Source organism: Sus scrofa, chromosome 4, assembly GCF_054392235.1.
Source record: "Sus scrofa isolate SSC_HxYL_T2T_F1_AM1 chromosome 4, Sscrofa_HxYL_maternal_Yorkshire_Landrace_v2.0, whole genome shotgun sequence".
Taxonomy (NCBI): Eukaryota; Metazoa; Chordata; class Mammalia; order Artiodactyla; family Suidae; genus Sus; species Sus scrofa.
The window spans coordinates 19,590,310-19,607,562 of record NC_139386.1 but is presented as its reverse complement, the minus strand read 5'-3'; the positions used below and the strand labels follow the sequence as shown (position 1 = coordinate 19,607,562).

Below are 17,253 nucleotides of genomic sequence, written 5' to 3'. Positions count from 1 at the left end.
CACGTTTGCAAGCCGGCTTGGAACGGCCAGGGCAGAGAAGCGTGGTGGGGAGTGGCGGTGTCTTAGTCCTCTGGGAAGGCGGTGCAGCTTCCAGGAGGAAACGGGCGTTTCCTTCCCACGCGCTAGCCGAGCCCTGGGTCCTGGCCTCGGGCCTCCACCCAGCCCCTCCCGGCGCTCTGGGAAAAGCCAGTCGCCACACACAGGCACACGCAGGCCCCGGGGCCGCGCCCTAAGGAGAGCGGCACCCAAGGCCAATTGCCATGGCAACCCCGGGTTCGTTCCATTCCCACCCCGCCGATCCCCCCCGCCTCCTGCCTGAGCTGCAGCCAACCGGCTTGTGCGCGTCCCAGGAGCGCGCTATAAAACCTGCGCGGTGGCGCTGGGGAGAGCCGAGCCCGACCTGGAGCGGGACGAGCAGAGCCAATCTCAGACCTGGAAAGTCTTGTGAAAGCGGCAGGACAAAGCCTGAACATGCAGAGAGCGCAGAGCCTGCGCCTCGGTCTGCCCAAGCGGTGCCTCTGCCTGGCTTTCCTGCTCCTCCATCTCCTGGGACAGGTGAGTGGCGCACCCGTAAGGTGTCTTTCTGGGCGGCCCCCGCTCAGTCCCCAGGCGGCTCTGCCTTCGGTCCCCAGGTGGCTCTGCGAGGTTTCTCCCTCTGGTCTCGCCTACCTCCAGGTCGCTGCGACTCAGCGCTGCCCTCCCTCGTGTCCGGCCCCCTGCCCCAAGAAGCCGCCGACCTGCGCCCCCGGGGTGAGAGCGGTCCTGGACGACTGCTCCTGCTGCCTGGTGTGCGCCCGCCAGCGCGGTGAGAGCTGCTCGGTGATGCTGCCTTGCGAGGAGAGCCGCGGTCTCTTCTGCGACCGCCGAGCCGACCCCAGCGCCCAGACCGGCATCTGCATGGGTAACCTTGCCCGCTCCGCTGCCTGACCTCCTGTCCCTCGCCCAGCGAAGCTGCCCGCTCTTCCCTCTCCCCTTCCTCCCGCTCCCCAGCCGGTGATGCGCAAATACTAATTACGGGATGCAGTGGGTGATGTTCATGGAGCTGTGTGCGCCAGCCTTGGTCTGGGGGCGCTTGGGGTCTTTGGAGAACGCCAGAAGCTGGGAACAAAACCTGCCGGCGGAGGGGGGAAGCGTTCATTACTTGCCTCCCCAGAGAAGAATCTAGAGACAGGGAGCAGAGCCCAGTGAGGGACCAGTGAAGTCATTTCCTTTGGACGTTTCCAGGGGACGCTTGGGGGTGATGGAAGCATGGGCTTACTCATACGCTTACAGCCCCCCCAACGGGAGCCGGCCAGGTTTGTTTTCACACCTGTAATTGCCCCGTTTCAGCCAAGCAGTCCCTCCTCTCCTGGAACAACTGTGTAAGCCCTGCCTGGGTTGCGAGCAAAATAAAAATGCAGGCAACAAGCCCATCCAGGCTGGTGAAACTTAATCAATTTTTCACACGATGCACCATTTAGTTGGAGGTCATCCCTGCCTCCCTGGATAAGAGGGCTTGGAAGAGCCTTTCAGTTCCTTCTCTAAACTAGTGATTTATTGTACTGGAATGCCGAGGAATCCTAACCCCCTTACCAGTGTGACCAGTTAACCTGTTGGGAGACTATGAAGAGCCCCCCATTTTTCTTTTTTAATTCTGAGCTTCTGGAGCAGAAGAATCTAAGGAGGTTCTTCAAAAAAAAAAAAAAAAAAAAACTATTACTGGGAACAGCAGCTGCGGGGCCTGGGAGTTTTACTTCACCATTGGGCCCCTCTTTCTTCATCCATAAACTAAATGGCAGGACTGGGTGGTTTGAGCGTTTCTTTTGCCTCTGGGAGGCCTCCATGAGGACATCTCTCTTGGGGTGATGGATCAGCAACCAGATGGCCCCAACAAGGAAAAGAATGATCTGAGGTTTGGAACACGTGCTGTGGGTCGTATATAGCTTCTCCAGTGCACTGTTCTTGATTTTCTCTCTCCCTCGCTTCCCCAATATTCTAGCAATAGAAGGAGACAACTGTGTGTTTGACGGAGTCATCTACCAAAGTGGAGAGACCTTCCAGCCCAGCTGCAAATACCAGTGCGCCTGTCAAGATGGACAGGTTGGCTGTGTGCCCCGCTGTGAGGAGGACCTGCTACTGCCCCAACCCGACTGCCCAGCTCCGAGAAAAGTCAAAGTGCCCGGGGAGTGCTGTGAAAAGTGGATCTGTGACTCAAATGAGACGGGGACCTTAGGGGACCTCCAAACCCTTCCAGGTGAGAAATTCAGAAGACCTAAAAAATGCTCACAGCACAGGAATCAAGACAGGCAGGAAGCAGGCATGCTCTTTGGGGTGTGCAGTGAGAAACTGGCTTCAGTTTCTGGCCATTCAATTGTTGAGTCCAGCTTGCCCACTGAGATCAAACCCACGGTGGAATCCCAGCCAAGTTATGGGAGTACACACCCAGTCTCTCCTGAAGAAGAAGGTGGTTCTTTTGAGCCACAGGACTGATTCTGTCTTATTGCATGACTACTATTTATATTTGAATCAATCCCCCTTGATCCCTATTTTTAATGATTTTTATTTTTTCCATTATAGTTGCTTTACAGTGTTCTGTCAATTTTCTACTGTACAGCAAAGTGATACAGTCATGTATATATATATATATATTATATATATATAATGTACATATATTCTTTTTCTCACATTATCCTCCATCATGTTCCATCACAAATGACTAGATATAGTTCCCTGTGCTGTACAGCAGGATCTCATTGCTTATCCACTCCAAATGCAATAGTTTGCATTTATTAACCCCAGACTCCCAGTCCATCCCACTCTCTCCCCCTTGGCAACTACAAGTCTGTTCTCCAAGTCCATGAGTTTCTTTTCTGTGGAAAGGTTATTTGTGCCCAATATTAGATTCCAGATATACCACTTGATCCTTACTAACGCTGATTGCAAAGATGTGCTTTGGCAACTTTATGCAGAACATATAGTTGATTTAGCTTATATATATATGGCAAGTGTCAATTCATTGGGCCATTTAGGCCATTTGCAAAGGGCCCGGCAATGGCTCTTTCTTTTCTGCATTTTGTACACTACCTATGCACTCTCAAGACCAGCCTCCCTAAAGAATGCCGCTCATCCCTGGACAGGTGTCAGAGAAATATCACCTTTCCAGATACTGCAGGAAGTGACATTTCAAGACCTTTGTATTGCTTTTCTTTTTGTTTTGGCTAATAAAGAAAGTCTTTTTTTCTTTTCTTTTCTTTTTTTTTTTTTTTAATGACTGCATTCAGAAATTCCCAGGCCAAGGATTGCATCTGAGCTGCAGTTGTGACCTATTTCCACTTGCAGCTGCAATAACACCAGATACTTTAATCCACTGCACTGGGCTGGGGGATGGAACCCACACCTCCATTGCAGTCAGATTCTTAACCCACTGAATCACAGCGGGAACTCCAGGAAGTCTTTTTTTTTTTTTTTTTTTTTGCAAAACAAAAATTCAAGATCCAGTAGAGAATATTTTCGAAGCCATTAATCAGCCAGATTATTTATGCTGGCAGTACCCAGAACTTAACGGTTTTTCTGAAGTCAGAGATTATCAGCCAGACCTTACAGATAGGAAAACTGCCATGTAAGGGAGGAAATAGGCCCCCAAGCCAGGCCAGTTCAGCATTGAGACAGAACTGTCTGTCATCCAAGTCTGAGAGACTATATCCCACAACCCAAATGACCAGTTCCACCTCCCTAGGGCAGAGAATTGCTTTCGCCACCATTTTAAGTTGGTTGGTTCTACTTACTCATCCAATTATAATTTTTTCATGATCCTTTCTTTGTACAAAATACCGAAAACACTACAGTTTATGGGAATGGTTGTTGCCGCTATACTGTGCTACATTCCTAAAACTACTAAACTCATCTTTACACTTCTTAAGAGCAAGTCATTTCACAAAGATTTCTTTTCTTTTCTTTCTTTTTTTTTTTTGTTGTTGTTGTTGTTGTTGCTTTTCAGGGCCGTGCCTGCAACAAATGGAGGTTCTCAGGCTAGGTGTCAACAGCCACAGCAATGCCGGATCCGAACTGCATCTGCATCCTATACCTCAGCTCACTGCAATGCTGGATCCTTAACCCACTGAGCAAGGCCAGGGATCGAACCCACAACCTCATGGTTCCTAGTCAGATTCATTTCCGCTGCACCACAACAGGAACTCTCCACAAAGATTTTTTTGACAGCCAACCATGCCCCAGGCACTGTGCTACCTGCTAGGGGTTATAAATACAGAGCTCCAGTTCTGTCCCCTGAGAGCACTTGAGTGTAGAAGGTATCGAACTGGATGAGATGCTCTTCCTAATATGACCACTCTGCCACCCCCCATTTTTCTCAATAATGCTGTCTTTACTTAAACATCCCATAGCCTACAGGACAGAAGCCACTGTAGGAGTTGCCATCTCCGACTCAGGTACCAACTGCATTGAACAGACCACAGAGTGGAGTGCGTGTTCCAAGAGCTGTGGCATGGGCTTTTCCACCCGGGTCACCAATCGGAATCCACACTGTGAGATGGTGAAGCAGACGCGGCTCTGCCTGGTGAGACCCTGCGACCAAGAGCACACACAGCCAACAGATAAGGTAGGAGCTGGGGGGTGGCCACCATCACAGAGGAGGCGGCCTTGCCTCGTTGGGGCCAGGGATTTGGAAAGTCACCTTGATGCTAGCTGATGCCAAGGTCAGCTCTCATAAAGGAGTTTACCTTCTTTTCTTTCTCTTTAGTGTTTTGAAATATATTGAAATATCCCGAGCAGTTCACGGCAGGTAAAGAGGAAGGTACTGGATAGCTATAATTATATCCCCAGTTGAGAAAGTCTGACAAATCTCATTTCATCTTGGGGGCATGGGGGAGGACTGGCTACTCAATGGTCAAGCATGGTTGATTTTAGAGAGGTCATCTCTGAGCTTAGCTTTCTCCATCCCTCAGGTCCAGTCTGTAGGAAGCAACAGAGAAAGGACCACATCTGCTTTCCACATCCCAAAGTCCCCAGCATCTTACCTGAGACATACTGCATGCTTGATAAACAGCTGAATGAATGAATGGGTGTCTGGGAATTACATTCAGTATCTCAAAAAGCCTAGTGCGACTAGTACATTTGCCGGCATAAGGAGATATGTGCCAAATAAAATAGTACATTTCTTTCCTTTTTTACTGGAATGATATAAACTCAGGGTGTTAACGCTGAGTATTAGGCATGCAGATCAGAAGCTCTGATTGGTTCCTGGTGATATCACAGGCCTAGAGCAGATAAATGCAATACCTAAAGTGAACTAGTATAGGGACCCTTGTACAAACCTAAGGCCAAAATGAAACAGTCCATAGCAATGAAAGATTTACATCTCTCTCTTCTGAGGCAGTATCATCTCATGCTTTAGGGCACAACTCTGGAGCCAGACGGCCTGGGTTTAGAGCCTGGCTTCTCACATGAACTAGCTGGGGGATCTTGGGTGATTTTCTTAACCTTTAAGCCTTAATCCCTCCCCCCCATGTAACAGAGACATTAACAGTCCCTACCTCAGAGGTATCATGAGGATTACATAGAATGAATTTACCAAGTGCCGGGCATACTCTGTTAACAGTAGGTACCATTATTTAATATTGGTAAAATAAGAGCCACTAGTCACTTCTATTTTTGGTAAAATAAGAGTCTCTAGTGATTGCATTGTTATATGGCTGCTTAGCTATAGGACTTTTTGAGATCCGTTCTAACTTTGCGCTTTCTCCACCAGTTTGGAAGACCACCTAGAAACACCTCCCTCTCTGTTTATGTCCCTCTGTCTCTCTCTCTTTCTGTCTCTATCTCTTTGTCCCTCTGTCTCTCTCTTCCCCCGCCCCGCTTCCACACACACACATGCATATCCATGTGCACACACAGAGATGTTGCAGACCTTGTATCTTTTTGTGGATATTGGCAAAAATATATGCTAAACATTAATATTAAAAAGAAAAAAAAACAAGAAGCCTTTAAATATTAGTAAACTTGCACCGTAATTTGCTTATTAAATTAAACCTTTTCCATGTTATGACCTTCAAATTTTGCTCCTTTTTTCTTGTTTCTTTTTCCAAAATGTATATTTTTTTTTTCTGGTAACTTGCACCCAGTTTAAAATTAGGAGATGATAGATTTCAAATATTTATTTATCGTATATATATATGTCAAAAGAGTCCAGAAATTTACTTAGAATCTAGGGAAATACCAAAAGATTCTTAAATGGGAGACTGTGCTTCTCCAAGCGTGGTCCCCAGACCAGCAGCATCATCTAAGGACTTAGAAATGCACGTGATGTGGGGCCCACATCAGACATTGTGAATCAGAAACTCTGCATGTAAGGCCCAGTCATGTGTGTTTCAGCATACTCTAGGTGATTCTCACGCACTCTTTACCTTTGAGAGCTACCAGTTTTAAAGACCAAGGCTTACCACCCCCACAGACTGTGGGCTGTGCCTAAAAAGATGGAAAGCAGTAGAGAATTGTGACCAATTTGGTAAAACCATCTAAGTAGGAAATGAACATATAATCAGTCTTACTGAATTATCAGTATTGGGCTTCCTCATTAACTATTACTAATGGAATGTTGAATAAATTCTTCACTTATCTTGCCTTCATGGAAAATAACCTTAAATCCCACTGTCTTAGACTTTCCTGGGGTCCTAGAGATAGGATTTATGTCAGAGATAGTCAATTACTGGATGTTTTCTGATCACTTTAGCCCTTTGAGGTTGTTTATTCATCTGTAAAACTCAGGCTTTTTTTCATGATGTGAATAATTGTTCTTTGTATGAGTGACTGTTGTTAAAAAGTTAAGTGAGTTAAGGTCTAAAAAATATTTGAAACACAAACAGGGTTGCAGTAATGCCAGATTCATTCCCTTTCTCTTTGTAATACCTAGGAATGTGTTTGGCTGAAAAAACAGCATCCAAGCCTGTTTATGGGGGACTTGAAAAAACAGGTTTCTTTATCATATATATTGTTTTCATCCTCATGCTTATGCTACATGGTCAAAAGATGGTTATACTTGATTAGACCTGGTTTCCACATTCTAGGCAGTGATGAATGCAGGAAGCAGTTAAAAACTGCACCTGTCTGAAGGGCAAAGAGTTTCCCAAAATCCTTTGGTTCGTGTATCATGGAACTTTGTGACAAGACCATCCCAAGTTCCCACATATTCTGGGGGAAGCGAATACTTGTAGTACAGCATATTACAAAATTAGTGTTCTGGAGTTTCCATCGTGGCTCAGTGGAAATGAATCTGACCAGCATCCATGAGGATGCAGGTTCGATCCCTGGCCTCACTCAATGGGTTAAGGATCTGGCGTTGCTGTGAGCTTTGGTGTAGATCACAGACATGGCTCAGATCCTGTGTTGCTGTGGCTGTGACTGTGGCATAGGCAGTGGCTACAGCTCTGATTTGATCCCTAGCCTGGGAACCTCCGTATGCCACGGGGACAGCCCTAAAAGGACAAAAAATTTAATGTTCCATTAGCAATGAAGAAAAAGCAATGGATATTGGAGAGGCAACTCTCAAGTCATTCCATACACCTAAGATGATCCCTCAGAGGAACAACGGCCGTCTCATACATCACTGCTTTTCTTCTTTCTTAGAAAGGAAAAAAGTGTCTCCGCACCACCAAGTCACTGAAAGCCATTCACCTTCAATTCGAGAACTGTACGAGCTTGCACACCTACAGGCCCAGGTTCTGCGGGGTCTGCAGTGATGGCCGATGCTGCACCCCCCACAGCACCAAAACCATCCGGGTGCAGTTCCGGTGCTCCCCAGGGAAAACCATCCAGAAACCAGTGATGGTCATTGGGACCTGCACCTGTCACAACAACTGTCCTCATAACAACGCGTCTTTCCTCCAAGACTTAAAGCCAAACACCAGCAGAGGGGAAATGTAACATGTCCCTTGAGAAGCACACCTACAGAGGTAAACTGTAGCTTCCCACCATCAAATGAATATAAGAAAAATTACGAGGAATTATTATTCACCTCTAAAGCCCATGTATTTTCTGTGGTCGTACAAAGTCGGTTATACTGTCTTTATTTTTAATGAGAGATATGTTTAACTGTAAACTTGGAATCAAGGTAAGCTCGGGATAGTGCTTGGGATGACTTACTTTTTTGTGGTGTTTAGTGCAAATTAAAACTTCTGTAAATTTCAGGAATCAGTATATGTTTTACTGTGTAGACTGTATCACATTACACTCATTTTATTATACATTAGTACAACTGCAAGAAAAGGTCACTGTAATGGATAACACAGTAAAGTCCAAGGTCATACTGACTATGTCATCTGACAAATATTTGGTCCTAGATTGAGGTGTGACCTAAGAGTTCTCTGTTGAGCACCCTTTTTGAGCAGCTCAACTCTGAACTTCAAATTCCAAGATCGAAGGACACATAGAGCTCTTCCACTTGAAATCTAGAGGTGGTCAGTTTTCGGTGTACCTAGAAAATAATCTGTATCTACAGTAATGGGAACTCTTATGAATTCAATGCCCTGATGTCATAAATTGTCTCTGGTTCAGACAAATTGACTCCTTTCCAAAAGAAAGAAGCTAAACAGAAAACTCTGCTCTAATACAGAGATGACCAGCCTCTACCAGCCCTCAGACATTTTAATGTGTCTAGAAGCTACTGGGGCTCCATTAATAATTTTTATTAATTCATAAGAAGCAGAACATATCTGCAGGGATCCGCTCACCTTACTGATGAATAAACTGAGGTCCAAAACACGTGATTACAAACTTTGATGACTTTCACACGTGCTGGTAGTGGAATTTTGGAAATAAAGAACAAAATCAATAAGACTGAGGTGGCAAAATACCACAAACGCTATGGGAGTTTAGAATTCTTGTACAGGTGCCTGAAACTTATTCCTGGGCCTTGATATGCAAACTCATGAGCAAGATATATGTGTCTGCATATGTGTATCTAACTTGTCGGGCTATAAGATAGGCTGCAAACTTAAATGTATACATTCTTTTAATGTCACCATAGGTGTTCAGCTTTTCTCCTTTAAAGTATTTATATAAATATAAATTATACTTTTTTAAATATTCTTTTTACTTTCTCTATTTGTCAGACATTACTAATAAACAGGATTTTAGCAATGCGTGACTCTGATATTACTTTTGTGCTTCTGAGTTGCTTACTGAAAATACAAACGTTAAGTTAAAGTTTACAAATTAAACCAGACTCCAAGGGAGAGCATCTGTTGCAAACAAAGTGGATATTTTCAGATGAGCTTGTAACTTCTTATCAGAAGGAACACAAGAGACAGCTTTTACTTGGTTCAGTGACCTCTTCTGCCCAGGCTTCAGATTTCACCATACTTTTTACTCAATCCAATATCTGGAGCCCTGATTTTTTTTTTTTTTTTTCTGGACAACCTGCAAGACACCTCCGTATATTAAAAGTTGAACTTGTGGTTGGACCAAGCAAAACTCACTTCCATGGCTTCCTTATCTAGTTAATGTACTCTCCATCGTCCCCATCACCCAGCTTAAATTGCCAGTATTATCTTTTTCTTAATTGAAGTATAGTTGTTTGCAACAGTATATTAGTTTCAGGTGCACAACATAATGATTCAATATTTTTATAGATTATGCTCCACTTAAAGTAATTATAAAATACTGGCTACATTCCCTGTGTTGTACAATATAGCCTTATATCTTATTTGTTTAATTCATAGTAGTTTGTCCCTTTTAATCTCCTGTTCCTATTTTGCCCCTTCCTCCTCCCCCTATTGATAATCACTAGTTTGTTCTCTGCATCTGTGAGTCGGTTTCTGTTTTGCTATATTCATTCATTTTTTTTAGACGCCACACATTAGTGATAACATATAATATTTATTTTTGTCTGACTTATTTCACTTTGAATAATACCCTCCAGATCCACCCATGTTTTGCGAATGGCAGAATTTCATTCTCTTTTATGGCTGAATGGTATCTCTCTCTCTCTCTCTCTCTCTCTCTCTCTCTCTCAATGGTATCTCTCTCTCTCTCTCCGCATCTTCTTTCCCCACTCATCTGTTGATGGGCACTTGTGTTGCTTCCGCATCCTGGCTAGTGTAAATAATGCTGCTATGAACATTGGGGTACATGTGTGGCAGCATTATCTTCACCAGCTTGCCCTTGCTCCCTGCCTAGAAAGGCATATTTCCAGTGGTGATGCAGAGCACAGTTATGAGAAGAGCTGCCGTCTGGGTAATGTGAGGTCAGAATTAATATAAGCCTTGGATTTTAAAGTTTCTGGCTGATACAGTGGGTCCCTAGTTGTTTCATAATTAAAAAGAAAAACAACAAAAAAAAGCAAAAAAAAAAACAAACAACTTTTCTTATTCCCAACATCACTTTCCTGAGCTGCAGCATCCTTTACCTAGTTTCCACCCATCTCTTTACCTGGTGTCTATGTGTCTTTTGAGATAGACTGGAAAGCCAATTGGACTTCTAGGGGGTTTATTCAAAAGAAATTCTCAAGGGCAGCTCACAGTGATTTTCATACTTACTTGTGCCAAGCACTTCACCTTCATTATATTGTTTAATTTGCACAATAATCCTACAAAGTAGGCACTCTTCCCCATTTTACAGTTGAGGAAACTTTTAAAAATTGTTAAATAAATGGTTAAAAGAAACTGGTGGATCTAGAACTCAAATCAAAATCCTTTTGTTTTTCTTTAAGCCATCATAAGGACCCATACGAAGATTAATTGTCTGCAAGCCTCTTCAATTCAATGTTGTTCATAACAGCAAAATGGAAACACTCCAAGGTCCAACAATGTAGACTGGGCTACATAAATCCCAAGACATCCATTATGAAGAAGAACAAAGCAACCTTTAAAATAAAAATGTAAAAAAATATTTACTTACCCCCCCAAAAAGGTGTAGGACTATGGAAAGAGTATTTTGCTTTTTGTTCACAAAATATGAATGAAAAGAGAACTAGGAGAGAATGGGCAACAAAATAGTATTAGTAGTTACATTGTTGCTTTCATTGCTGTTCCTTTTTTTGGTGATTTGCTTACCTTTTTTAAACTGAGAACATACTACCTCTATAGCCAGAACAAAACAACACAAAGGTGAGTCTGGATTCAGATATCCATTCAAGCACAGTTCCCTTGCACGCCCCTACTCACGCATGCTGAGTAGGCTGCCCCTTCCAGCATCCCAAGCATTTATCAATTCATTCATTTTGTTCACTCGAAAAAATACTTCCTCACTACTGCTGTGTGCTTAGAGTGGTTTTAAGTCCTGAGAATATAGCCATGCATAAGACAAAATAAACAACTTACTTTTCTCTCTGGAAATGACTCTATATCAGCAAAAGTGGGGAAAAAGCAGTAAACGAAGAGTCAAAGAAGATAAATCTTCAGAAGTTCATTTAAAAAGGGATGATCTAATAGAGAATTTCTGGGTGGCTAATGTAAGTCAAGGAGCTTCTTGTTTTAAAAGTTTTATTGAGGTATAGTTCGTTTATGGGGTCGCCAATCTTTCTGAAGAGGTAATGTTTCAACTTAAAACTGAATCACCAAGATTTGAGGTACCATCTTCCAGGCAGAGATAACAGCTGGAGCAAAATTACCCAGGGTCTGGAATGAGCTTCGAGCTTCGTCCAAAAAGATCTGAGTGGCTGGAGTGATGTGTGAGAGGATACAGGAGATGAGGCATTTGCAGGGGCTTGAACATGTAGGGCCTGCCTCTCTCATCCTTGTTTTCATATTATTTTACTAATCCCATTACACTGAGCATTTTGAAACCAGTGTCTTGGTCTTCTTTGTATCCACTCCAGTTCCTGGCACACAGAAGGACCTCACTGCATACCTACTGAGTAAGTGAGCGAAATCAATGAACTACGCATTGACAAAAGATAAAATATTCTTTGAAATAAATGTCAGGCTTTTAAACTATCGTTTTCAGTGTCATTATCACAATGATTTTCTTTATCACTCTTAGAGATCAATTCCCCACTCTCTAATATCTACACACACACACACACAAGTGTATCCTTGAAATTATAATTTCAGCAATTGAAAAAATATGATCTGATCCACAACATCCAGGAAAGCAGTACTTACAAAGCAAAGTTTAGGGCTGCCAAAAGACTGCAGGCTTGGGAATTATTCATACCTGGGTTGGCATACCAGGTCTATTTTCTCCCAGCTGTGGGATATTGGCCAATTTAGGTGCACCCTCTGAGTCTCAGTTTCCACATCTGTAAGATGAAACCATAATATTGAGAGAGTAGTTGATCACCCAAATTTGTCCTGGGCTGAGATGGTCCCTGGTGCTCAGGACTTTCAGTTATAAAATCGGGACAGTCCCAGGCAAACTGGGATGAGCTGGTCACCCTAAATATCAACCACATATTGTTGTAATAAGTGTTCACAAGCACTTGACTGTGCCAGGCACATAGTAGGCCAGCAAATGGCAGCTGTTAATATAAGAAGTATCCAGTAGAGCTAATCACTGCCCCTATTCTATGCATGTCATGTTCAGAGGTGGACATCACTGACCTCATTTTTATGGGAAAAGACAAAGAGACTCAAGTTAATGACCTATTAAGGACACAGTAAATGAGGGAGCTGGGACTCAAACTGAGAGTCTGCCTAAGCTCGGAGCCAAAGCTCTTTCCTTTTTACAGTGCCGCAGCCACTGAGGCCAAGTATATTTTCAGCAATCAAAACAATTCCAACATTTTTCATTTTTGTGCTGTTTTCCCAAACTCTAAATGTTCTCTTTTAGAAACAGCATTGCAAAGCAGTGAGATTGTTGAGGTCACTCTGTGAATGTAAAATTTGAAAGCATTTAATTGCTGTTTAGTGATAACACACACCTCATTGAGAATTATTTGGAGATTTTTCTTTGCTTTTACCACACATGGATTCAGTTCAACCATGCAGCAAGGACATCTTTATGCAAGGAAATAATTTGTCACATGCATGTCTGTGCTTGATGAGATTATCAGTAAGGCTTTTGATGGAGATTTCTGGGCAGTGTTAGATTTCTCTCCTAGTGTCTTCCTAGTAGGTGGACATTGTCATGCTTCTGAATGGGTTTCATTCCAAAATGCTCAATATCATGAGTCAGATCATCAAAACAGTATGTCCTTTTGGCTGTGTGCTATCAACCTTAGTTTGAAGATTCATTTTTGTTGGAAGTGTATTCGCCTTAACCACACAGCGTGGTTCTTGCAGGCAGCGCTATGCTGTCTTGACCACAGAGGGTTCACCAAATTCAATTTCCGCTTCAAAAACACTGCCGGCACTTGCTGAACTCTGAATAATGAAGAATTCTCTGCAGCCATCCAGCTGAGGACTGTGAATTCCTGGTACATTAAGCCAGCTGTTCCAGGGATAATCAGGAGATGCAAAGGGTAAGGATGACAATGCTGTGCAATTCTTCCTGAAGACCATGGATCATTCTCTTTAGGACAAGAAAACGAAGGTCTGAATTTCAACCTAGGAAGCTCTACGAAAAAATATACAGTTTCATTCCAATGGCAGAGTTTCACAGAATGAACAGCCCACCTGTTCTCCTGGAAGGAGCTTGGAAAGAAATGTTTTATAATCCAAGAAAAGGATGTTGCTTAGACTTTTATTAGCAAAATCTGAAACGCGAGCTCTGTTTGAAGCATAGATTCAGAAGTCTGGAAGAGGTTATAAAGTTCTTAGCTTGGGTGAAATAACAGTCAATATGCCTCAAGCTGACCCAGATCCGTCCTGCCCAAGCAAGGCCACCCACAGGATCCTTGGAGGACCTTGGCAGAGGAGATCCCAGTCAATGCATGTTCTAGTGCCTCCGAAAGTTCAGCAGTGAGAATCTTCCCAATACTTGGCAGAGCATCTCAGGACCCAGGCAAAAGGGATTAAAAACAACAAAGGTCCTGTTGAGTGTGTCCTGTCATGGCTCCAAACTCTATATCCTTATTCAAGAATGTACTTCAAGGTCACCTTCTCTAAGAAGTCTTCTTGATGGCATCCTTAAGCTCCCAACATAATTGACTACTCCCTCCTAACTGCTAACTTGGAGCAATTCTATCATAGCCACTGAAATACCCTACGTCTGTTATTTGTTTTCATGTCTTTCTCACACTAGATTCTAAGCTCCATGAGAGCAGGGACCTTATTTGGTTTTCTTGCCACTGCTTCACACTATGCTTCTCAAACATTTCTATAATCTTACTCCGTTCAGCTGAGCATAATGGCCACCTAAAACAGAACTCTAAGATTTTAAGCTAAAGTTTCTGTGGCATGCCACATTTTTCTCTTAAAAATTCAAGTAACTCATGACTTCTCTGTAGTACATCTGTGTTTGTTTAAATATAAAAATAATGTTTAAAATTTCTAACTGGCTAGATTTTTAACTTTTTCCACCTAAATCTTCGAGTAAAATGGATGCTTGAGAATAATGTTTACATGGAAGCCTCTCATATTTCCTTGTACACTTCACATGGTCAGATTAACAGGAATAATAACAATAATTCTAAATCCTATCTCTTTTTAGAGGTCATCAATGGTAAGAGATAGTATTAACTTATATATCAAAAAGAAATAAAAAAAACTCTTCTAATTGACCTAGGACACACCATCCATTATAAGCCTCATCCTACTTTCAGAAGTACAAAAATATTATTAAGGAGTTCCCTTTGTGGCTCAGTGAAAATGAACACAACTTGGAGTTCCCGTCGTGGCACAGTGGTTAACGAATCCAACTAGGAACCATGAGGTTGCGGGTTCGGTCCCTGCCCTTGCTTAGTGGGTTAACGATCCGGCCTTGCCAATCCGGCGTTGCCGTGAGCTGTGGTGTAGGTTGCCGACGCGGCTCGGATCCCGCGTTGCTGTGGCTCTGGCATAGGTCGGTGGCCACAGCTCCAATTCGACCCCTAGCCTGGGAACCTCCATATGCCATGGGAGCGGCCCAAGAAGTAGCAAAAAGACAAAAAAAAAAAAAAAAAAAAGAAAGAAAGAAAATGAGCACAATTAGTATCCATGAGGATGCGGGTTTGATCCCTGGCCCCTGGCCCCAGTTAAGGCACTGGCATTGTCATGAACTGTGGTCTAGGTCGCAGACACAGCTTGGAGCTGGCATTGCTGTGGCTGTGGCATAGGCCAGCAGCTGTAGCTCCGATTCGACCCCCGGCCTGGAAACTTCTATATGCCACAGATGCAACCCTTAAAAAAATGTATGTGTGTGTGTGTTTCTTTTAGAACATATAAATTTTTTTTTTTTTTTGGTCTTTTTGCTATTTCTTGGGCTGCTCCCGCGGCATATGGAGGTTCCCGGGCTAGGGGTCTAATCAGAGCTGTAGCCACCAGCCTACGCAGAGCCACAGCAACGCAGGATCCGATAACATATAAATATTAAGAAGAAGATAAAAAAAGGAGAAGATGGAAGAGGAACTAACATTTATCAAGCTTATCAGGTAGCAGGCAGCACGCAAAGTGCTTTATAAAGATTACTTCATTTACTTCAGTCCTTACAAAAATCCTACGTGGTTGGTACTATTATATCTTAAAATTACAGATGAGGAAAACAAAGCTTTGGGGAGATAAACAGCTTGCCTTAGATCATAAATCTATCTTGTGATAAAGCCTGGATCTGAATTCCTACATTCTATATCCAAAATTTGTGCATTTAATCCTGCTGCCTTACTGTCTACATCCTGGGTTATGGGTACTCCAGTTAGAGAAGCAAGTAGTCAATCCTCAAGAAAGTCAAATTGCTGCATAAGATGCTACCAAACCCTGAGGGAAGGAGTTCCCATCATGGCCCAGCAGAAACGAATCCGAGCAGTATCCAGGAAGATTCGGGTTTGATCCCTGGCCTGGCTCAGTGGGTTAAGGATCCGGCATTGCTGTGAGCTGTGGTGTAGGTCGCAGACACGCCTGGGATCCCACATTGCTGTGGCTGTGGTGTAGGCCAGCGGCTACAGCTTTAGCCTGGGAACCTCCATGTGCTTCAGGTGCAGCCCTAAAAAGCAAAAAACAAAAAACAAACGAAAAAACCTGAAGGATTTGTGCTCTGGATACTGGTGACCGCCTAAGAAATTTCCCTAACAGGAGGTATGGGGGTATATGCAGCTCTTTACCAAGCAAAATCATTGCCTTTGGGTAAAAACTGAGACCAAGAACTGTTAGGAACTGTTAGCCACTGAACTTAAGGCAAATGTTCCTTCTTTTATGCATTAATTCATTAATTCAGGAGTTCCTGCTGTGGCACAGGAGGTTAAGGATCCAGCATTGTCTCTGCAGCAGCTTGGGTCACTGCTGAGGTGTGGATTCAATCCCCAGCCTGGTGTGGTGGGTTAAGGATCTGGTGTTGCCATTGCTGTGCTGTAGGTCGCAGCTGCTACTCAAATTCAGTCCTTGGCCCAGGAACATCCATGTGCCACAGGGGTGACCACAAAGAAAGGAAAAATTAAGTAATTCAAAAAAATATGTATTCATCATCTACCATATTCCAAGTAATATCCTGGAACTGGGAACAAAACAATGAGCAAGGGAAATACAGTTCCTGCCCGCGTGAAGTTTATAGTCTGGTGAGTTGTATGAATTTTTTTTCTCAGACTTCAATTCCTTACACTAAACCTATTGCCCTTTGATCCTTTTCTCCTGTGCTCAATATTTTAACTATTGTTAGGAGAGGGGGCTTCCTCTAGCTCAGCCTCACTCTCAGGCAGCCCTCAAATCCCAAAGAAGATCCAGATAAAGTAACCTCCCTAGAACTGAGTCTGAAGCAGTTGAGACCTCTGTTGTTACATAAGCCAGCTCCTCATCTGAAACCACCTTAGATGCCAATATCTCCTGTGAAAATGAACTACTTACAGCTACTTCAGTGGCCAGGGAAGTAGCTTGTTCCTACTAAACATATACCCGGACGATGTCAGAAGTACACAGAGAGGTAGGAGTTTCTGAGGTCTCCCTGTTAGCCCCGAATCTTTAAGAGAAGGATCTAGCACCCCAAGCTTATGTTCACTGGCTTATTCAGAGGGATCATGGGGTTCTCTTCTTCTCTTTGGCAGAATGGTTCAAATTCTATTGTGCCCATTTCCTTCCTATTGTGTACCTGGAAAGTCCTCCTTTCATTAATTTCACCTTTTGAAATATTGTCTATCATCCAAGCTCCCCTACAAAATGCTCTCCACTAAGCTTTACCCAATCTCCACCATGGCTCTTCAACCAAGGCAAAAACATAGTACCAAAACATATTGGAAGACACTGAACTTGAAGTCAAACA

General features: G+C 43.3%; 1 protein-coding gene across 1 annotated transcript; it reads left to right on the top strand.

Moving 5' to 3' along the window:
• The first annotated feature begins 386 nt into the window (after positions 1-386).
• CCN3 (cellular communication network factor 3) lies at positions 387-9,129 on the top strand. The gene is made up of 5 exons (XM_001927050.6): positions 387-555; positions 676-901; positions 1,979-2,233; positions 4,380-4,594; positions 7,618-9,129. The coding sequence occupies exons 1-5, from the start codon at positions 472-474 to the stop codon at positions 7,912-7,914; spliced, it is 1,077 nt and encodes a 358-aa protein (XP_001927085.1). The 5' UTR covers positions 387-471; the 3' UTR covers positions 7,915-9,129.
• Positions 9,130-17,253: the final 8,124 nt, after the last annotated feature.

Excerpts from the sequence above, each read along its gene's own strand:
- CCN3 (XM_001927050.6), top strand. The coding sequence starts at position 472 with ATGCAGAGAGCGCAGAGCCTGCGCCTCGGTCTGCCCAAGCGGTGCCTC. Across the intron at positions 556-675 it reads TCCTCCATCTCCTGGGACAG|GTCGCTGCGACTCAGCGCTG; the intron begins GTGAGTGGCGCA and ends GCCTACCTCCAG. Across the intron at positions 4,595-7,617 it reads ACACACAGCCAACAGATAAG|AAAGGAAAAAAGTGTCTCCG; the intron begins GTAGGAGCTGGG and ends CTTCTTTCTTAG.